Source organism: Gracilinanus agilis, chromosome 2 (genome assembly GCF_016433145.1).
Source record: "Gracilinanus agilis isolate LMUSP501 chromosome 2, AgileGrace, whole genome shotgun sequence".
NCBI classification, from domain to species: domain Eukaryota; kingdom Metazoa; phylum Chordata; class Mammalia; order Didelphimorphia; family Didelphidae; genus Gracilinanus; species Gracilinanus agilis.
Window position 1 is genome coordinate 596118807 of NC_058131.1, and position 23705 is coordinate 596142511.

A 23705-nucleotide genomic window follows, 5' to 3' on the forward strand; every position below is an offset into this window, starting at 1 on the left:
GGTTCTTTTTTTACTTTATTTCAAAAGTGAATGACCTACATTTTGGAATACCACAACTGGATTTGATGAAAAAATAATTTCAAAACTTTTTTTTTTCATTTTGTATTTGACAATTGAGGGTTTTTTTTTTCCTTTAATCTTACTGGCAAGGGTTAAGCTTTTTCCCTTTCTTTCTTACAATTGGACATTATGTGTAGTTTTTTTAGCTTTTATTTTTTAAACAGATTGATCAGCTGTAATGGAAACTGTGGGTACTTCTTTCTCAATCAAGATTTTTCTCATCATATATCCTTACAGGATGTTTATATGTTTCCAATGAAGTAAAAACAGACCTACCTTGAAAGATTTGTTGCAGGCAAAAAGTTAACAGCCATCCAGGGCTATTTAATTTTTTCCCTTTTATTTATTTTGTTTGCTCTGTAAGGCTTTTGTTTTTGTTTTTGTTTTTGGAGGCTTGGAGTATTGTTTTGCCTTTTAATTTTTTTCCTGCTGAGCTGAGGTCTACTTTGGGGTAAAGATTTCCCCCATCATTTTTGGGAGAAATCTGGAACCAAACAGGGTGGTGCCTGTTTCCCTGGAATTAATGGTGGGGTTTATTGCTTGCATTTTGCCTTTTCTTTCCTTCATTTGGAAAAAATGTATGAACGACATAAGAGGCGCTACAGCTTATGTGACATCTCCAAGGTGGACAGGACAGTGGATGTGGTACTGTTGAAGGTAAGGTATATGTGATGCTCAAAGCTTTCACAGGGAATGGTCCTTTTCCTTTTTACTTTCTTTCATTAGAAAATCTAGGCTACTCAGTAGTTGGTGATGAATTTTCAAGGCCAAGTTCAGAGAGATGATTAGGATGGATTATCTGTTCAGAAATTATAGTAATTTGATAAATAAGCGATAAGTACTTAGATGTATTTTAAAAACTGATTTAAAGTCATTTCTTGAATAGAAGAGATTCATATACTTCAGAACAAATTTCCCACCCCCACCTCCGAAAGATTTTAATTTTCAATATGGTATTTAAAGTGTGTTTCTATCCACCATACACTTTTTGTTTTGTTCCTAAAGCAGTTCTCTGCTGTCTGAAGAAAGGAATATTGTCTTTATCGGGAAAAAAAAAAAGACTATCTTTGGGTCTTTCTTTCTTTTTCTTTCTTTCGGTGGTACAAGCAGCCTTTCTGCTTGGATTGGCAGATTTTCAGGTCAAGCTTCAGACTCCTCCATAGCTTTGTTTGTTTGTTCTGTGTGTGTGTGTGTGTGTGTGTGTGTGTGTGTGTGTGTGTGTGTGTTGTGCTTGGTGTTTCAGAGTTTGGGTAGGGATGAGCTTCAGGATGGCTAATTGCTTAGGGAGGTATCCATGAATCTAAAATTAGTAAGGACTCCACTAACTGGTAAGATGGCAGCCTGGGAATGCTGCTCCACCAAAAGAACTCTGGAAGTTAAACAGTCTCCTGGCAAAACAGCAAAAAAGACATTGGAAACTAGCCAAATAACTTCACAAAACCTAGAAGTAACTTTGATACCTTAACTTACAGAATGTATCTGCATTAAGGGACAGAGAAAGCAAAAATGTTTATGAAATATCTGGATAGGAAGATGTTAAGACTATTCAATTTGTGGCTCAATCTAATTGCTCTGCTTTGGTTTTTTTTTTTTTTTTTTTTTTTTTTTTTGTTTGTTTGTTTGTTTTTGTTTTTTGAGGGAAACAAAAATGAAGGAAGAATTGAGGTAAAACCCTAAGCGTAGGACATCACGTGTTAGTAAAACATTCAATTCATTTGAGAACACGGATGGAATGTATGGGGATAGGAGAATAATTATGATATAGGGTGCAGTAACATAATTTATTTTCCCGTAAACTTTGCCAAATTATTTTTTGACTTACCAGACCTGTTGAGATCAGTCTGTCTTGCCAATTTTACTCATTCCCAGAGCCTTATTCATTTTAGTTTCTGTGAAATGTGATTTCCTCTCTGAAACCTTAGCTGATACTTTTGCATCTGCCTGAGTAATGTTTTTGATGGAACCTCATTTTTAGTACTTTAGTTACTTTCCTCAATTATTTTCTTTTCTGATGTGAAGCCAAAGTGCCTTAGTCTAGACATACAGCAAGGAACATTGCATGTGAAATAATGTTAAAAAATATAGTGCCAACTCATTCTGGCCAGGCACAAAAGAATCTCAAGAGAAGAATTTATGATCCATGCCTTGGCTTGAAATTGTTCACATAAAAGCTAAGAATGTATTCGGTAAAGGGTACTTCCCTTCTCCAAAGCAATGTTACTAATTGTAACTGATCAGGCTTTGAGTTCTGGCATGTATATATTTCCTCAGCTACATATAGTTTTCAAATGTCCTTAGAATGGATTAGGTCTAAAGCTATTGTTTTCATAGACAGAGCTCTTGATGATACCTTTCCTTCTATCATTTGCCTTTGAGTATCTCATGCAGTAATTTTGGTGGCAAAACTTTCAACATCATTTCTTTAGTATTCTATAAATTCTTTTGTCTTTGGTAGGAGGCTGATGAAGTCTAATCTAGATCTTTGTCCCTTTACTCTTTCTTTCACGTCCCTCCCCCAGTAATCCTTCATAACCTCCATAATTTCAGTATCTTGTATTTAATCTTTTTTTTAAGGCAGCGATTGTACAAACATATGTGCAGAATGCCTTAATCTTTAAGGAAAGGGTCTTGCTCCCACTTCTAGTTCATACTTTATTTTGTTAAATGTCTCCCTTGTAATGATATTTTTGTGTTATTTAGAACTTCATTCTAAAATATTTTTAACATGATAAATACAGATTTACAAGCATTATTTGACAAAACATAAAATTTCAGCTAGCTTGTGACTGGTATATATTCTAGTAAGTGCTGGATAAGAAAAGAAAAGTTGAATGGGATTTAGTCATAATATTTATTTTGTTCTCAAACTGTCATTTTGGTGACACCATACCCCTATTCAAGCTTCTGTCCATTCCATTTCTATAATACCATAAAGGAATCAGTATCACAATCTTCCTAAACCTATGCTTCAGAATCTTCACCAGGATACCCTAAACTATGCCATTTTCTGGTACATTCAGCCTTCTTCCCTGATCCTAAAATATGTATTCCTGTCATTCTTCTATGGCCTTACTTTTGCCAAAATGAAACTTTTCCTGCATGTAAACAGCTTATAATCTACTTGGTAAATAGAACCACAACACATATACAAAGTAGTACAGTAAAAGAAAATTTAGGAGGGAGGACAGGGGCAGGGAGGAGATCATCAAATTCTTTAAGGGAGAACATAGCATCTAAGCAGAGTTTTGAAGGAAGATGACAATTCTAAGAAGTGGAGATGAGAATTGAACTTCATTCAAATCATCAGAAATGGTGCGAATGAATTAGGGGAGGAGTGGAATATCAGGTTGGAAGAATGACTGCTAGTAGTCCAGTTTCTTTTGCAGTTCATAAAAGGGAATAATATGAAAGAAAAGTAGAAAGGCAGAGAGCAGATATTTTCCTATAAGCAGTGACAAACAACTGGAGTGTTTGAGAAGAGAAGTGATATGATGAAATCTTTGTTTTAGGAATATCAATTTGGTAGCTATTTAATGATAGATTAGAGAAAGAACTTGAAATCAGAAAGGTCATTAAGAGACCTTTATTCTAGGCAAGAGAGAAGTGTAGTGCTTGTGGGGGATGGAGAGAAGGATGTTAGCTACCTTGTGACAGTAAAACATGAAGAATATGGAAGTATTTATTGCACCACAGCACTGGTATAACCTATATAAAGACTATTTACTGCCTCAGAATGGGGTGGGATGGTAGGGAGAGGTAGAGAATCTGAATTGAAAAGCTAAACAAATAGGTATTAAATATTGTTTTTACATGTAATTGAAAAAAATTAAAAAGATATGTTGTAAACATAGATTCAACCACACTTGGCATCTGATTAGATACAGGAAATGGGGAAAAGGCACAGATGATTTGAAAGTAATGTACTTGAGTGACTGGGATGGCAATTGAGTCTCTAGAAATAAAGATGATTTTTGGAGTATCAGATAATAGGAGGAAATAAAATGAGCTCCATTTTGACCATTTGGAGTTTGAGATGTCTGCTGAATATCCAAGAGAAAGAATCTGGCAAACAGTAGGTTATGTGTGAATGTAGTTTAGTAGAGATATTGGTTAGATACATAGATTTGAGAGTCATCTTTATAGGATTATGTAAACTTTTAGAATCTGATGAGATATCCAAGAAAGAAAAGCTATAAAAACTGGTTTTAGAGCCTGAGAGAACATCCATTTAAGTAGATAAGAGACAGACAATAAACTTGCAGACTCAGAGGATATAGCCTCTATTTTGTTTCGGGCTCCCCCTACCCCTCCATAAAGTAGAAAGAGAGAACTACTGCAAATGGGAGGGGCATTAAGGTCTTGAGGATAAAAGATTTAATTTTCACAGTAAGGAGAATTGAATAGAATCTTTCAAGCACTAAAAGTGTTGTCATGCAGCCGCAGGAGCCCATTTGAGTCTAGCTAATATGAATTTGTAGTGACCTGAATTAATGGCATGACATAGCCTTAGCAATTGATAGTATGAGCAAAGAAGGTGGATGTTAGAAACAACTCAGGGTAGGTTGAGGATCAGCTACTCTCAGTGGCTTAAATCAGGGATTAGCAACCTGAACCACATGGACCAGGGATATAAACAAAGACAAATTTTATCGGACAGGTGAGCTAGCTTTACCACCATTCTCCTTTCTATTCTTTCTTTCAACCCCTTCTAGAACTAACTTTGAAAGATGGTTTTCAGTGGTAATTCCCTTTCTCATTTGTCATTGGATAAGCAAAGGTTGGTTCCTGATAGAACTACCCTTGGTTTAAAAGTTTGTTGCCAGTAGGTAATCACTTTCCCCTTCTTTTTCAAAAAAGCTGGAAGAAAAAGACCCATTATTTTTATACTGTAGGCACCTTTGCTTCAATGACCTTGCTTGCTTGAATGATTAGGTAACATTTAGGAATGGATCACCTAGAAATGATCATTTAGTTGAAATGGCCTTTTTTCCATATTGATGATGATATGTTTATGTATTGTATGTATTGTAGAGAATAATTTGGATTATTTGTAAGATTGAAGCTGCTTGGTTTAGGTTGGATAAAATAAATTTACAAAAGAAATGAATCCACCCATCCTGTGTCAGAGTTTGAATAGGCCACACTTATTACTAGGTGAACTTCTTCAGGAATACTTTATATTGATGATTCTAATGCTGTTTTCCCAAGAATGAACATGTTTGTTTATAGCTGATATTTATATGCCATTTTAATATTTTAAAAATGTTTTACATTATAACATCTCATTTGTCACTGTTATTTTATGCGATGGAGTGTGTGTGTGTGTGTGTGTGTGTGTGTGTGTGTGTGTGTACCAATTTTACAGATCTTAAAACTTGAGGCTCAGAGAGATTAAATGACTTGATTAGGACCATACAGCTAATGTCTGAGGCGGGATTAAGAGTCAGGTCTTCCTGGCTCTAAGTCCCAATAGCTTATTACTGTGCCAAGCTGCCTTGCCCTCCCTACTAAAAAAGAGTAATTTCACTCAAAGTTGTATTTTTTTCACTGCTTGAAAACTCCATGTCTGTTAAGGAAACAAGGCACCAAAGCATACTACTACTTATTGGTTGTTTAGAGCATATTCATTTAAAAGTCTTTGTCCTCAAGTATTGGTACTCTTATCAGGATGAAAAGCTCTTTTACTCTTCTTTTATTCATCTCCACAATTCTTGTCTGGATCACCCCAGGCAATCAAAAAGGAAGTATGGCCTGCAGTTGGAAAAAATGGGTGTAACCATGAACATTGTTGTTAGAATGTTCAGATATAAACAGTAGCTAAAATTGTCTGAGTACCAGAAATGAAATGCAATTCCTTCTCCACATACATGCAAACAATTCTATTTATAAAACAATAGGAAAATGAATATTAGTTAGCAATAGATAGTTGTTAAGGTGCCTGAAGTTTTATAGTTGAATTTGAAATATGTACCTATAAATCTGGCCTAATCATGGAGATTTGGAACTGAGAGAACCTCAGTTCCTTATTTTTTATCTTTAGCCTTTTATAACAACAACAACAACAATGCATGTTTATATTGGCCCTATAGATTTATAAGACATTTAGTTCACATTAAGACTGTGAAGTAGGTGGTACAAGTGTTATTACTCCCCTTTTAGAGATGGGATGAGATTCTTTGGAGTTGAAAGGAATCTCAGAAGTCTAATCCAACACACACAATAACAGGAATCCCTTCTATAACTTCCCTGACATGTGGTTATCCACTCTTTGCTTGAAGACTTTCCTTTAGGATGAAGCAGGGGAGGAGGTTTGCTAATCCTGCTTCCTCTTGATAACCCTTCACATAGTTGAAGATGGCTGTCAAGTTATCTTACCTGCTAAGAAACATCCTCAGTTCCTTCAGCTGATACACACATAGAATGTTCCCTAGCCCCTCACCATGGAATAGCTGTTGGCTGGGCCTGGAGTCAGGAGCACAGGAGGCCCTCACTAGCCTCAGATACCTGCTAGCCAAGTTACCCTGAGCAACTCCCTTATCCTGTCATGCTTTCTCCACTCTAAAATGAGGAGATTCTAATTGCATCTCTCTTAAGAAGTACTTAGGCACAGTGCCTGGTTCATAGTAGGCCCTAGAGGTCTGCTTCTCTCCCTTCCCCTCTTTGTCATCTTCTTCTAGATGCTTTCTAGTTTTATCAGTGTATTTTTTAAAGTGTGGTGACTACAACATGGACATAGTGCTCTCAATATGGTCAGACCAGGGCAGGACTCAGTGGGACTTGGAGCTGCCTGGATTACATATTATTATTCTTGTAATGGGGCCTGAATCCACATTAGTTTTTTGAGTTGCCATATTAATTACATAGCTGACTCTTACTGAGCTCCTTTAAAATGCTTATACAATGATGAACTGTCATCTAGTCAAACTTACTCTGTCTTGTATTTGTTAAATTGATTTTTTGAACCCAAGTGTAAGGCTTTACACTTGTTTTGTATTGGTCTAGTGTGTGTGTGTGTGTGTGTGTGTGTGAGAGAGAGAGAGAGAGAGAGAGAGAGAGAGAGAGAGAGAGAGAATATGAATATGTATGTGTGTGGGCAGTGGGTGTAATAGGATGAAATAAATATTGGAAAGGGATGCAAGAGCTAGAAAGCAGAAAGTCTTAAATGCCAGACTGAGAAATTTGTATCTTATTCCCATAGCAATAATTCTTAACTGAGAACCGATAAACTTTTTATTCTTCACTATTTTGGCAACTATTTCAGCATAATTATTTTCCTTTGTAATTATATGTATTTTTTCAGGCATTTTAAAACATCATTCTGAAAATGAATACATAGACTTCACCAGACTACTAAAGGAATCCATGAAACAACAACAAAAAGATGAAAAACATTTGACTTTTAGGTATTAGGGATCCACTAAAGGTTTTAGGGGGCAGCTGGGTAACTCAGTGGATTGAGAGCTGGTCCTAGGTTCAAATCTGGCCTCAGACACTTTCTAGCTGTGTGACCCTGGGCAAGTCACTTGACCCCCATTGCCTAACCCTTACCACTCTTCTGCCATTGACTCCAAGACAGAAGGTAAGGGTTTTAAAAAAAAAAATTAAATAAAGGTTTTAGACAAATACTAATGGTATATAATTGGGCCATTCCAATATAATATAAATGGAAATTTTGCTTAAATTAATTTTCAGATAGTGCATCATGCCAATCTGGCTGCTAAAGGACTTTGTATAGATCTAGACAAAATAAATTATCCAGAAGACTATAATGTCAAATATCTCAAGGGAAATAATGAAAATGAGGAATGAAGGGTATCAAATAGTACCAGAACTCAAATTATAATAGAAACACTAGTAATCAAAACAATATAGTACTGCTTAAAAACTAGAAAAATTGATTAGTTTGGACAGATTAGGTAAATTAGACCCAGAATATGTGAGTCACAGAACAGTATTCTATAAATCTAAAGACACTGATTTTGGAATAAGGACTCTCTATTTGACAAAAGTTCATGGGAAAATTGAACATTGAACAATCTGGCAGAAATCAGGTTTAGACCAACACCTCTTCTCATATTTTTCAGTAAACTCCAAATGGATAATTGATCCAAATATAAAGAGTTATAAAAAAAATTAGAAGGCAAAGGAGAGATAATTTTCACAATGAATGATGAGGGAGAACTTAAGGAGTGACATAGTCAGACTTATGTTTTAGGTATATTATCAGTCAAACTAATGGTTCTTGTGATCAGAATCTTTATTCTCAGTTGTTTAGTTATTAACAAAGATAGGGATAGCTCAACCTTTTATTCCATCCACAAAGCTCAAGAATCTCTCCTTAAGCCTATCTACAATCTCATGGTAGGAAAAGGTAGGAGAAGAGAGAAGTGTAAAATTGTCATTTTGCAACTTCTGTTGATAAATTCAAGGAGTAGATCACCATTTAGATCCTAGATTTAGAGCCAGAAGGGACCATCTAGGGCACCTATTCCAGCATCCACATTTTACAGATAAAAAACAGGGAAGGTCAGTGGCTTGCTCTAGGAACATGCACCTATTGATTGTGAGAATCAGGATTTAACCTCAGATCTTCCTGACTCCAGGTCTGTTTACTGTTCAGTTAATACAGGCAAGCCTGTCAATGGGCTTCTTGGCCTTTAAACTGTCTTGGTGACTGAAATAAAATAATATATGTGGAGAAGCATTTGTAAAAGTTAAATATACAACTTATATGGAAATACAGACCTGAATGAGGAGAATCTGAGTTGTTTAAAGTAAATACCAGAGATAGGATGTTGCTGAGAAAACCGGAGGTTGGTGCAAATTTATCTACCACATCAGCAATTCTGAAATAGGGCAGAGGAGGAATGGTGTGTTTAGTGTGTGCAATTTGCATCTCTTAAACAGCTTAGTTTACTTATCAGCACGAACAATGTCTGGTTATTCTTCACATTTAAATATGATGCCCTTAATTTTGCCATCCATACATACAGGATGTGGCTGAAAATGCTGATGCACGATTTGACATTCTTTCCATCCAGAGTATACACAGAATCCATTCTCTGGTTGGAGGTTTGGCCACAGTTTGCAAGGCCTGGCACTGGTTCTAACTCTGGCTCCTTTTGCTCCAAAAGAGCCACCATAGCTGACAACTGTTTACCCACCTCCAACTCTCTTTAGTATTGTTGCTGCTTGGCAGAAAGTAGTCATGTACCCAAGAGTCTTCTGCTTTTCTTCTTGCCTCCTGAGGATTATTGATATAAGGAGAAATTAAATTTTGCTTAACTAAAGTTTTATGATCTTATTAAGTTCTTTAAAAAAAAACCATGCTTAATATAAGGGAAATTATTGGCCTCATTTATCATCATGTGTTCTTTTATGATTTGCCAGGTCCTTAGTGAAATTAAGCAGGTGAGCATTTGTTAGATTCGTGTTATGGGTCAGCCTTCGAGGAGCTTTCTTTCTGAGTGGATATAGCACATTTGTAAGTAAGTAAATGAAGGGTATAGACAAAAGGCATCTACCATGATTTTGTGGAATAGGTCATTGATAACAATAATACAAATAAAAATAGCTAACATTTATGTAGCTCTTACTATGTGTCAGACAGTCTCTTAAACAATTTACAATTATTATCTCATTGAATCTTCACAACAACCCTAGGAGGTAAAAAAATGCTCTTACTACTCCCATTTTAAAGATAAGGAAACTGAGGCAAACAGAGTAAAATGACTTACTCAGGACCACACAGCTAGTAAGTGCCTGAGGCAGGATTTGAGCTTAGGTCTCCCTGATTTTAGGCCCAGCATTCTATCTACAGAGCCCTCTAGGTGCCTCTTAACTACTGAGAGAATCAGAGACAGCCTCTCAAAGGAAAGGACCCTAAGGAATATAGGGGTACCAACAGAACAAAGACAGAAAGAGAAAGCACTTGAGACACAAGGGATTATATCTGTGCAACAGCAACAGTCTAATGGCAGGAAATGGGAGTGTTGTATATAAGAAACCACAAATACACCTTGGTATATAAGAAACCACAAATACACAGTTTGATCAGAGCAGTTTAGTACAAGAGGGGGAGTAGTGTGTAATCAGTCTGGAAGGAGAGAGGCTCTTGGAATGAGATTGTGAGGGGGTTTAATTCTCAGAGCACTTTGTTTTTTTTCCTAGAGGCAATAGGGAGGTATTGAAGTTTCTTGAATAAGGAGGTATTGAAGTTTCTTGAATAAGGAGAATGATATAATCATACTTAAAAATTTTAAATATCAGTTTGGCACTTGGCATGGAGGTAGAAAAGACTGGATGCAAAACTACAAATTAGGAATCTACTGCAATAGAACCAGTAAGAGGTGATGAGGTCCCTGAGGAGGGTGGTAGTAATTTGAGTAGGTAGATAAGGATGAATGCAGAATCTAGTACCATCATTCAGGGAACATCAATCATTTGGAGGTCCGTAGTTTAAATTAATATTTTCATGCTTGAAAACATAGGTCTGCAAAAAGTGGGAATAAAATTTGCTTTGATACATACTAAAACTTTTTTAAATTTGATAGTAACTTGATGTACTGATTAATGCTTATTTTTTTTTTCTTATCAGCTTTGTGTTTCCAGTAGATTGCCTTTTGTATGGCAAGATCCAATTTGTCAAGAGTCCACATTGACCCCGTATTCTACTAGACTTTTCTTTGCGACTCTGAAAGGCATTTTTCAGACCTTGCCTAAATTATAATTTACAAGTTTCTGTTTTGCAGTGTTAAAAGGGAATATGAGGGAGAAAGAACAAGATTAAGTGAATAAAGCATTTAGTTTTGTGTCATGCACCAAAAGTATGTGCAGAATTATTCAGTGGGTTACACTGGAAAAGGCCAAGGAGTCTTCCACTTAAAATATGAATTTTTCTATTTTCCATACATCTTTTCTCTCTATTTGAAACATTAGTTCTGAAGCAAATGCCAGAAAATTCAAATGAAAAAGAAATTTGTGAGATAATCACTTTGATGTTTCCTATGGTATTAGAGATCTTCATAACGAAGATGAGTAATTGCATCTTTAGAGGCAACTTGGTAGAGTGTTTAGGATTTCTAGAGTTGGTGTCAATAAGGCTTAGGTTCAAACCCTGCCTAGACACTTTTTAGCAAAGTGTCTTTGGGCAGGTAGGTCCCTTGATTTCTTTTGCAGAATCTCTTTCTTCATCTGTAAAATAAAGATAGTACTACTTGTAGCATTTACTCCAGAGGATTGTTGTGAGGTTCAATTAAATAAGGTATTTAAAATTATTTACAAGCCTAATATGCATATTTCAATTGTTGCTGCTTTTATTATTGTTTAGCTCTCTCTTACAAAGCCATGGATTCAGGAACAGGAGTTTTTAACCTTTTTTGTGTCCTGGACCTCTTTGGCAGTCTGGTGAATACCTATGGAGTCCTCAGAATATTTTTAAAAGCAGAGAATAAATATGTAGGATTGCAAAGGAAACCCGTTCTATTGAGGTAGTTATCAGAATATTAAAAAACAAGATCAGAAACTCCAGATTGAGATCTTCATTTTAGAGAGGGGGAAAATAAGAATTGGGAAATTTGTCTTAGAGCTGATGTAGTAGTGGAGTAGTCTCAGGTCATACTCTGCTAAAATAGTGTTAAAGCTTGGCTCATTGGGGACATACATAACCCTGGCCCAATTCAACAGGGACCTCCTGTGTGTTAGAAATAGTGTTGGATAGTAGATAGAGACCTTGCCTAAAATGCTAAGAAATGTGTCTTGCCTCTGACACATGCTGGCTCTAAGGCCCTTGGCCAGTTGCTTCACTTCTTGTGCTTCAGGCAGCTTTTAAGGATTCCTTCATTGGTGAAGACTATTTCCCCTTTCTCAGAGTTGTCCATACAGATCAAGGCCCTTTCACTGCTGCTCTGTTCTGGCCCCAGGGAAGAAACTCCCATTCTTTTGAGAGTATACATGTACATACCCTGTACTGTGATGAGGGAGAGATCCTGAATGACTCAGTATAGAAAGAATTGTTTCCCATAATCAACAGCACATCAACCAAGCTTGGAAAGAAGCTCAGACCTATAGCTGGCTGAGGTGAGGGGACAGAACCTTCTCTAGCCTGTACAAAGGTAGGGAAGTAGGATTAAATTCCAGGAATACCCAAGCTAGAATGCAGAGTGCCTGAAGTAAGTTTTAAATAAGCCAAGAAAGGTAGGCTGTAACCAGATTGTACAGGGGACCTTATGCCAAGTTAGGTAATTTGTATTTTATCCTGAACCTAATAAATGACAATTGAAGATTTTTGAGCAGAAGTGTGACATAGAATAATTCTTTAGGATGACTTCGGCAGTTGAAGGGAGAATGAAATAGAGAAGGGAGATTGGAAACCAGGAATCTAATGAGGAGGTTATTGCAGTATTCTGGGCAAGAGATGGTGAAGCCTTGAATCTGAATGGTGACTATGAGAGTGCAGAGAAAGGGATAGGTGAGATATATGTTGAGAAGTAGAATCAATCAGACTTGGTGATTGAGTGGAAACTGGAAATGGAGGGGAAGAGGGAAGTCCAGAATTACTTTGAGGTGGGGAACCTGGGTGGCTAGAATGATAGTGCTAAATTTAAATGTAAATGGAAGCAGAAACCTGGAGAAGGGATGAGTTAGAAGGGATAATGTTTGAGAGATTTATGCAGTGTGTCTGACTGAAGAGATCCGCTTATAATGTAGGACCGAACTTTAGGAGAGAGACTGGACTTTAATGGATCTGAGAGGCATCTTATGAAGATAGTCATCTTGATCTTGGCGAGGTCACCAAGAGGAAGGGAGGAAAGTAAGCAAGGGCAGAGGGAGGGAACCCTGGCTCTGGGGTTAGGGGTACAGAGGATGGTGACTGAGAGGTATCTTGAGTGTCAGACAGAGAGGTGTGCAGGAGGCAGAATAACACACTTATCTACAGAGCATCTTCCTTGTTTCCAGGAGGCCTAAAAGTGAAATTGGAGCAAAAACACAGCCATCTGTACACACTTGTGAGGGGTGGGGAGGAAGTCGAGGAGCCATTCACTTGGTGAGTGGAGAGGACACCTTGGGTTAGTGAAGAAGAATTCTAGATGTGATGTCAGAGGATCTGGGTTTGAATTCTAGTTTTCCTCTTTATTACCTATATCATGACTGAATTGCTCTCTGATAATTCATAAAAACGAAAGGCCAGAGGAGATTAGTTCCAAGGGCCATTCTAGTTATAATTTAGTGATCCTATGGATCCCAGTACAGATTCATTTATTCCATATGTACTTATTCTAAGCGGTCTTTTTCCATGCAGAAGGGGTCTTCTTATGATGCTGGAGGCATTTCTTTGTTTCCTTTAATCTTTCCTAGTAAAGAGGGGCACCTAGAGGGCTCAGTACATTGAGAGTTGGCCTTAGTGACTGGAGGTCCTAGGTTAAAATCTGATCCCAGATGTTCCTAGTTGTGTCCTGGGCAAGTCACATCCCCTGTTATCTAGCCCATACTGCTCTTCTGCCTTGGAACCAATACACAGTATTGATTCCAAGATGGAAAGTAAGGTTTAAAAAAATTCCATGTTCAGGATACCCTCTGCTATTCCTCACTGTCACCACATGACTAACACACCTCCTTTTCCATTCATATCATAGATCTTTATCAAGAAAGTAAACTAATAGTTAACTAGACTCATCTTGCATCTACTGTATTGCTACTTCTCCCACCTAAGTCTTTCCAGCTTATTTTTTTTTTACATGAAGAGCTGTCTTTGTGTGTGAATAAATAAAGGACTCTACAAAACTTTTGAGAGAAGGTACACTTGTGGGTGTGAGAGACTAGCCTCCACAATTTTTTAAAAGTCTAAACATAAAGCTTGTCTTCATGCTAAAGTACTATGGGACACACAGCTGTGTGTCCTCATGTGCAGGATACTATCAGAATTCACATAGATAAATAAACAATGAAACATTCAACAAATAAACAGAAGTATTTATTTTTTAACAATTATAAAGAAAAATGATCACAAGTATTTGCTGAACTAAGTTATTTTTGGCTATGTGTTTTTGTTTTTGCTGCCTTTTTTTCCCCCCACTACCTTAGACTGCCTAAGAACCGCACTATAATTAATAAATTGGTAACAACAAAAATCCAGGCTATGGTTTTTGTACCAGATCACATAACCCTTTCAAATATAGTGCCTCTTGAAATGCTGAGGGGATTTTTTTAAGAACCAAAATATAAGTAACATTACTTAAAGTGATATAATGGAATGAATATATCTCCTGTCAGTTGTAGTTGTGTGATTTTGGGAAAGTTACTGAATGTCCCTGGTTCTATATGCAAAATGGTAGTGTTAGACCCAAGAGTCTTTCTAGTTTCTGTAGTTTATGTTTATGATTTTCTGGGCAGGGGGAGAGAGAATGAGGAGGGACTTGTCATTTTTTTTAAACCTTCATATCCATAGCACCGTAACACAATGCCTTTTCTCTAGTGGGGAATGAATTAGTTTTTGTAGAATTGAAATAAATTATCTATGAAGTATAGCTTTTTGTGTGGGTTGTGATCTGCCCTGATAAGAGGAGGCCCTAAATCTATGCAATCTCAGATACACTGAAGACTTTGATTTAGAAATAATTTCTGGGAAGCAGAAAGGGCAATTATTGATTGTAACTTTGATTTTATTTCCAAGGCAAGTAAACCATTCTTCAAACCTTTTAAATAGTGGCTACCTTCTCAGACTTCACAAAAGATGCCCACAGCCCTTTTATTATTCACTTTTCTCCCCAGAAGTAGAAATTAAATGTTTTTAGGGAGATTCTTTATTTTAGGATTTCTGTTTCCATTAAAAAAACAACAACTAGAAAACCTGGGAATGAGATTTAAGGAAGCAATATTATGTTTCAGATATAGTCATACCTACCCCCAAGGGAAAGTCCCCAAGGAAAATGTCTAGAATGATGGAAACTGATGCCCTATTGGCTCGGGCAGATACCAACCTTCTTTTAAGAATAGACTTCTTTTAGAAACTCCTATTTTCTACAGCCTCATCTGAATGCATGGATTCAAATGTTTACCTTCTTAGGATTTACAGTAATCCACCCTTTTCCACCCACTCATGTTCCACTCACTAGTTACTAGGGATTAAGGGGGGGTTCAGTTGGGGGGAGCAGTTCCAACACTTAAGTTTATAAAATTCTACTGGAGGATACAATATTCATATATATAGGAGTATTGGAAGAGGCAGGGTTGTAGGGGACAGTTACAATTAGGGGTATCAGCCAGCATGGACTCCTGAATGGTGATGTTTAGCCATTCTCAGAGAAGAGAAGATTGTTTTAAAGGTAGAAATCAGTGGACCCTATGTTTTTTTCTGGTTCTCCCCACACATCCCTCTGGGCCATGGAAATGAAGGGAAGGATCCACCAAAGAGGAGTTCTTTACATTTGACAAGAGGGAAATGAGAGCCGGTTGCCACCAATTATTCCCATGTGGTCTAGAATGCCACTGAGCAGCCCTTGCTCTCCTGGATTGTCCTGTTCATTTTTCCCTTTGTTTTGCCGTGCAGTTAGGTTTCTCCAGTGTTTTAAATTTAAAGTCGTTGAGCTAGTTCGTTTGGGATATAGAAAGTGGAGTCTTGTAAGAGCCTGGCTCATCACTGGGTTCTAGAATGGTGGCCCATTTGGTGGGGCTTCTTCTCTCAGCAGTTTGTCTGCCCCTCCTCTCCCCCCAACACTGTTCTAGAAACTGCTGGGGTTGATAGGAAAACACAAAAAGGATCTGCATTTGTTGGAGGAGAGTGGTTGCTACTTTTTCCACATTCATGCCATAGATGGTGCTACAAAAGTAGCCTTGAGAGAGGTGTATTTTGGCTCCCACCCCAGAGACTCCTCCAGTCCCTCAAATACAGATCTCTTCCCAACCAGATGTTTGGGCTTATGAGCTCATGCTTCCATGAATTTTCTTCATGCCTCTGGTGCATGGGAAGAGCAGAATTGCTTGGGGTACAAACCTTAAATGGTTCTTTCATTCCAGGCTTGCATGCTAATGAAGAGAATACTAGATTTCAAGTTAGAGGTTTGACATCTTTACCTGGGTGATCTAGGGCATGTCTATCAACTTCTCAGGGTCTCCCTTTTTTATCCACAAAATAAGGAATTGGGCTTGATTGGAACTCTGCTGTTCCAGATGCAGGTCACGCATCCCCTCAGATGACTGAGTTGGTAAAATTATAGTTTTGGGTCACTCGGCTTTCTTCACTGGCAACGAGCAAGGCTCTCACCCACATCTTTGGCACTGGAGTATCCATTGGCTGGGTCTCTATCTTATCAGAATTCTGAGAAGAAAAAAATGTCAAAACATGATTTCTGCTTAACTTTAAAAATAAACATACACTATAGTAATTTTGGTGCAGTAAAGTAATAAAATGCTAAGTATGAAGAACTTTATAGTTGACATAGTTCTTCTTTCCTCATTAGTGTTCTAACATGAAAAATCTAGAGTTGTGCCTCAAAAGATTTGGTGTCCAGATCTCTCCATTTTTATATCCTCACACTGGACAGTGTGGGACATGAAATTAGAGACATGAGTTTAAATTCTACCTCATATACTTATTAGCTCTGAGACCCTGGCAAATCACTTACCGTGCATAGCACCTACCTCTCCCCACAAGATTGCTGTGAGGATCAAATGGGATAACATATACCCTATAAATGGCGGCTGTTATTGCTTTTTATTCAAGTTGAAGGCTGCTAAGTTAGCAAGAAAACCTCTTTAATATTTCAGTTTAGGGAGGGGAAACCGTTTTTACTCAGCCCCTCCATTTGTAGATTGGTTTCATCTGACCTTCATATCAGCAGTTTTGAGCTGTTCCCATCTTATTCAGAATACAGCCTCTGAAAAGGTTCAAGGTAGAGTATCCCCAGCTACCTGCTCTTACTGTGATTGTGCCAAATGGAATTATGTACTAGAAATATAAAGATATTTTCTTTTTCAAATGAAGCTTATATGCACATAATACTACTGATTTAGCTATACAAATAAGGACTAATTTGAAACTCTGGATTTCCCCAGAACCACAGTCTTAAAACTCCTCCTCCTCCTCCTCCTCCTCCTCCTTCTTCTTTCTTCTTTCTTCTTTCTTCTTCTTTCTTCTTCTTCTTCTTGTTATTCTAAAAAACATAATTGTGACTTTAGTGGAGATAGATATAGAACAGATTTCCAAATATGAATACTTGATTATTTTGTATGGATACAAAGGATCCAGAGTGATTCCATTAGTAAATGAAGGCTTCTGCACTCCCCCTCCCCCCCCCCCGCCCTCAGGGGAACAAAATCTCTCCTTTTTTGGTGTGTGGCACAAATGACTGAAGACTTTACTTTAGGAACTCATATTATAAATTATGTATTGTTTTGAATCCTGTAATTTGCATGACAGCAGATGTTCCCAAATGTTTTCCTGTAATGCAAATCCCATTTCCTACTAGATTATATATTCCTTTAGAACAATTCCATGTGCTTCTTACTCTTGTATTTTTTCTAACTTTTTTTGTAATGTACTTAAGGCATTTAATATATGTTTGGATGGATGGATAAATGTACAGTGAATAAATTTTAGCCATTTGTTGTATGTTGGCATAATTCTGATTCCTAGACTGTGTCTAGAGAAATTGCCTTTCTTAAAAGTAGCCTCCTTTCCTAGAAGATAAGTTCAGTACCTTAAACAAAGGGGAAAAAAACCCTGAAATTATGTTTTAAGTTTTACTGCTGGTTTTTAAGCTCCCTTTTTTGGTTAATATTACTGAGAATAAGTTTATTTTAATATTCTAGCTGCCATATTAATGATGCTAACTTTATTGGTAGATAAACATGCTTAGTTAAGAAACTTTCTATTCAAGAACTTAAAATTAAAATCACTTAGAGAATGACTTTTCAAAGGATTATCCACTTTGCAAAACTTTCAGGCAAATAGGTAGGGTGTGTATGTGTTTGTCTGTCTCTCTGCCTGTCTGCCTGTCTGTCTTTGTGCTGGGCCTATAGTAAAGAAGACAAGAGTTCAAATTTGGCCTCATATTCTTACTAGGTATGTGTGACCCTGGGCAGAAGAGTTGTCATTTGCCTCAGTTTCCTCAAATGTAAATGGAGATAATAATAATAGCACCTACTTCTGGATTATTGTGAAGATGAAATTAAATAATATTTGTTTTCAGTCTTCATTTAAAATATATCTCTGAGAAAAAAGTTTAATATAAGCATTTTTCATTATTTACATGTATATGGAGAGAGAGAGAAGAAGAAGAAGGAGAGACAGCCAGATAGCCAGACATGTTTCAATTTAATTGGTGTAATTCTGGATATTTTTGCTGTTGAGGAAACTGAGTTAAACAGATTAAATAATTTCCCCAGGGTCACACAGCTGTTAAAGTGTCTGAGGCTGGATTTGAATTCAGGTCTTCTTGATTCCAGGCTAAGTATTCTATCTACTTTATTGCCTAGGTGAAGTCAAAAATTTTTTTTAAAAAAGTTCTTAAAGGCAGGGCCATGGAGAAGAGGTTTCGTTTTATAGATTCCTTCTTGCATTTTGTCAGCAGTTTCTATGTAGGGACAAAACAGTTGAAGGCTCATGATGTGGTAGAAAGAGTAGTTGCTTTGATATCAGTCTCTGGGATGTATAATCCCAGGTTGGCCATGTACTTAAATTTGTCTCTCAAATTGTCTGCAAGTGTATATTCATGATGTCCTTGTATGTGTCTTTGTTGGCAGATGAACTGATTCCACAAAAATCAGCATAAGTTTTGGCCCTTAATTTGACTGTTTCTACTTTCGGGTCAACAAAGAAATTCTTCTGTACTAAATAATACTCTATAGTGTACATGAAACAAATTTTATAGAACTGTTTGATTGTGTAAGAGCTAAAGAATGGAATGTTTGGAGTTACTTTCACATACTTGAATTTTATGCGTATCTGTATGCCATCAATTTTGCCACTAGAAGGCCTGATTAATTCTCCTCTTATTTTCATGTTTATAGCCCCAGCACTAGTATATTATTATGAACCAATTAAATTTGCAACCCACCAGGAAGAAAAAAGGGCATTGGTGGAACCTGTGTAAATACTTTCATTTTGTTACTTATGGGATGACTTGAGTTAGAATACAAACCTTTTTCTAATAGTTTTATGTACTCTTTGAGTTTTTGGCAGACTATTGTAAACAGTTTAATTATATGCTATGAATCAGCATTTTCCCATTGTTCTTTGGTCTTTAGTTGGTAGTAATGCCATCCCCCAAATCTCTGGATGTCTTATTCTTTTTTAACATGTGCAATTCTGTTCCACAAACAAGTATATTATACATAGTACAATATACTTAATTAGCATACTAGTTACTTAAGAATAGCCTGGAAGTCCTCCCCCTTCCCCTCTAACTCATAAGTGCTCTAATGACTAAAATAATAAATATATTGAGTTTATTTCATCTGAAAATCTGATTTAGAGCTTATAAATTTTATTACATACAGATTTAAAGTGTTGATTTGTTTCCATTGTTCAGTAACCATGGTTTTTTCTATTAAGGTTAAGGGTTTGAGTACTTTAGGTACAGCAAAGATTGAGCAGCGTGATAATGAAATATTGGTGTTTTTGTCGTGAGTGGGTGGTTAGGAAGTTTTTGTTTTATTTGCTTTATGTTTTAGCAATAATTCTTGAGTTGGGACATCAAATTGGGGTTTGGCTGTTGTAGCCTGTGGTTTGGTTCATTTCTTCTTTGACTTTTTTCCTCCATGTTAGTCTCATACAGACTTGGTTTTTACTCAGGCATAGTATCCATATTTGCCTTCCTTAAACAGGCTCCCTTCATCCTAAATGAAGTTCTTTTTCTTGAAATCATTTCACTCATGATTAAAGGAAAAGGTTGAGTTAAAAGGTTGCAGTTTGAGTTAAATTTTAAGCAGCAGCTTAGTTATCTACTTCACTGTCTGGGTCTTAATTTTATGTCATGTTCTTTCAGATAAACCGGGAAAACTGGTGTACCATAGAATCATGCCCAGATCCATCACTGTTGGCTCCAAAACAGACCACAGGTAAGCAGTTCTTCAACATTTGATGAATTTATTTGAATAGCTGATCAAAAAAATAAATAACTCTTTATAACTGAATCTGTCTCTAAATACAAAATATTTTACTTTGAATCATATTCTCCTTCTACTAGCCCTACCACAAAAAGGAGTGGATCTATATAATTTGAGGATATTTTGTTTGCACTCATCCTGACCAACTTGAGGAATTGAGAATGAGCACATGTAATTACTCTAGCTTGATTTCTACAGTAATAAACTTCACACATGTCTCTTATGAGTCATTAAGAGGCTGTTGAAGCCAACCTTGTTACAAACACATGATGTGGACAGTTTTGGTGGGGGCAGGGAAGGAGAGGTATGCAGAAAAGTAAGTGCATATGGTCATTAAGAACCATGCTAGCACTGTCCGAGATTGAGCCTTTTCTTGATAATTTGAAATATTGGCAACCGGCTAGTGACTTACAACAGAGTAAATTTCTATGGGAGACCCAAGATGTTAGTGTTCTGAGCATATGTTTTGTGGTTAGGAAAGCCAACTTTCAATCTAGACTCATTTGGTGACATAGGTCATATCCCTCCCTCTCTAAGTTGTTGCCCTCCTATCTCATTAGGAGCAGTATGTGGATGAAATAATAAATGATTATGAGGCAGTGTTCCTATTACAAACTGATAAATTCATATTCTGGGCTGAATTTTGTTCTTTTTGATTGTAAACTTCATTTTCCTGTTGTGCGTGTTATATTTTAAGAATGACTGACCGCATCTCTACCCACGTCTCTATCTCTGGGCCCTTTTTTAAAATTAGTTATTTAGCCAAGGAAATTCTACTAGCAGGCCTATACTGAAGGATGTGATTCAGATGATTACTTAAAATATTCCACCTCCAGATACTTCATAAACATCCTCAACTTGCTAATGTTACTATCCCAAAGGTACTTAAAAAATAACATAGGGGCATGTAGGTGATATAGTGGGATAGGGTGCTGGACCTGGAGTCTGGAAGACCTCAGCTAAAAAAATCTAGCCTCAGACACTTACTGGCTGTGCCACCATGGACAATTCACTTAATCTCTGTTTGCTTCAGTTTCTTCATTTGTAAAGTGAATATAATAGCAATACCCACCTGTAAGGTTGTGAGGATTAAATGAGATATTGTTATGCGCTTAGCACAGTGTCTGGCACATGGTGGATAGTATAGAAACCCTCCTTCCCTTCCTATCTGGCCACTCACCTTGCAGTTGCCTCTTCCAGTTTAAAAGCATCAAAATCTGCTCCAATATAAAGGGAAAAAAACCGTATTCCTCTTACTCATTCTTTTGACAAATGTTGGTTAACTAGTTACTGTATAAAACACACTAGTCCATAAGTTACTGTGTATAGAAAAATAAGCTATGACACCAGAATTAAGTTTTGTGAATTATCTCAATATGTTTAATTCAGATGTTTGAGGAAGTCGAACATTCATCATAGGACCAAATCTTGATTATTTTCCAGATTTGTCTTTCACCTTGCCAAAATTTAAAGTGTTAATAGTTTGTTTGTTTTTCCCTGGATTTTATATTCAAGGTTCTGGCCTTAAGCACCCTTCCATCATGATTTCAGGGTATTTTTGCTTGAGTTTTATAGGTAAAAGTTTGCCTTCTTCTTCAAGGACAAATACCCAGGGAGATTGGGTAATCATGGCTTTTAGCTACCTATTGTATATTGTTTTATACCTTCCTTTCCCCCAAATATAATTTCTTTCCAGTGAATATTCAATTTAAAATGACTCTGCAGAAGTATTGTCAAACTCAAATAGAAATGATTCCTACTGGCTGTATATTTATTGACTTAGAAAAACCATAAATTAACATTTATGTATGTTACTTTATTTTACCAAACTTTCCCCAGTCACATTTTAATAATTTAAGCCTCTATTAAATCTTCTTATGGAATGAAATAAAGCACCTTCCCTTTCCTGGCTATCTTCTTTTGGACACTATCCACCTTTGTCACAGTCCTTCCTAACATGCAGCACCCAGAACCCAACCTAATATCCAGGAGCATCCTAACCTTCCCAGAGTAAAGCAGGATGATTGTCCCTGTCTGAGGAAACCACTCCAGGTCTTTTAAATACAGCTTTCTCAGCTGCCATATATCTCAGTGGGGATAACTAGGTGTGTGCTGGACCACAACAACCAGACAATTTACAAATTCTGTGTATCAGTCATGAAAGAGTGTTTGCTTAAAAAAAGGGAAGATCAGTTAACTTTTCATTTTTGGAAACTTCTATCATGTGATTTAGGGTGTGGGTGGATTTTCCTTTTGCCTCTTTCCCACGTTTGCCTTGTTACTATTGTGTTTTCCCACTTACTGTGCCCCTTTTGACCCATACTTGGCTTTATGGCCCACTGCAATACCTACTTGGATTTACTTTCTGGGAGAGGAGCTTCCACCAGCCTTGAATCTGGAACTACCTTATGAATTTTCCATCAGAACGTCACTGAGCTGGTTTCTGTTTCAGTCTGGAATTTGGACGTGGTTTGTTAGGCAGCCAGCAGGATTGTGAGCAGTGAGGCATAGTTGCTGTTACAGCCTTTTCTTGGCCTTTTTACTCCCTCCTGGCTCCTCATTTTTCCCCCACTGCAGACTGGAGGTTCAGATTTTCCAAATGGGAAAAAGGATGGAAAGACCACACCCTCTAATACGCCTTGATTCCATACACAGTCTGGATTTTGTGAAGCATGAATGATCTGTTGAATATAAATGTTTCCAACCAGCCTTCTGCCAACAGACACCAAAACTGTTCCTTTCGGGGTATCACATGCAGAAATGTTTGCAGATGGGTGGGAACTGGGTGTTCAGTTTTTTTCCCTAAAGTTTTAGCTTAAATTTTCTTTTCTTCCATTTTGCCTCTGTGTTCATGCTTCCCAGTATCTCAGCTTTTTCCAGATGTCAGCAGGCTTATAGCAAGCAGGTGGTTTGGGGAGGGGGAAGGGAAGGGCAGAGTATGGCACAGATGCTAGGCCCAGTCCAGGGTTGATATGTAGCCACTTAGCAGAGTTAGTTTTCTATTCCCTCTCTTACCTTCTGCTGGAAGGAACACAACAAATAAATTCAAGTGGTAAGAAGAGTGAGATCTTTTTTTATGAGGGGAAACCATATTTTACTTAAATTTGTACCTCACCCAGAACAGAACATGGAACAATGAGGCTTCATAAAAATAGTTTGTTGAATTGAAATTCAAAGGGCTCTCATGTCAGTGTCTGGTCCTAAATCCTACACCATGTAGGCATCACTTCAGTAACACTCTTGACCGATTAGGTTTTTTTTCTTGAACTCATCCAGTGATGAGAATTGAACGATTGAGCAAAACTGTCAATCAGTAAATTTGTAAACTGCCAATAAGTTCCAAGCATTTTTAGAGCCTTGGGGCTGGGTATACAAATACAAAATGAGAAAGCCCTTGCCCTCTGGGACCTTCCAGGAAGCATGAGATGGGAGAGTATTCCAGAAATGAAGGGTAGCCTGCATAAAAAATACAGAGGAAAGAGATGAAATGTTTTATATAACAAATATTTATGCAAGGAGTAATAGGTAGGCCAATCTGT

At 37.1% G+C, this 23705-nt stretch overlaps 1 protein-coding gene across 1 annotated transcript in view; it reads left to right on the forward strand.

Moving 5' to 3' along the window:
• Positions 1–636: 636 nt before the first annotated feature.
• Positions 637–23705, forward strand: part of AKAP13 (A-kinase anchoring protein 13) — a 114059-nt gene continuing 90990 nt past the window's right edge. The window contains exons 1-2 of the mRNA XM_044665434.1: positions 637–717; positions 20046–20118. Coding sequence (XP_044521369.1) covers positions 637–717; positions 20046–20118 — 154 coding nt within the window. The remainder of the gene's footprint in view (positions 718–20045; positions 20119–23705) is intronic.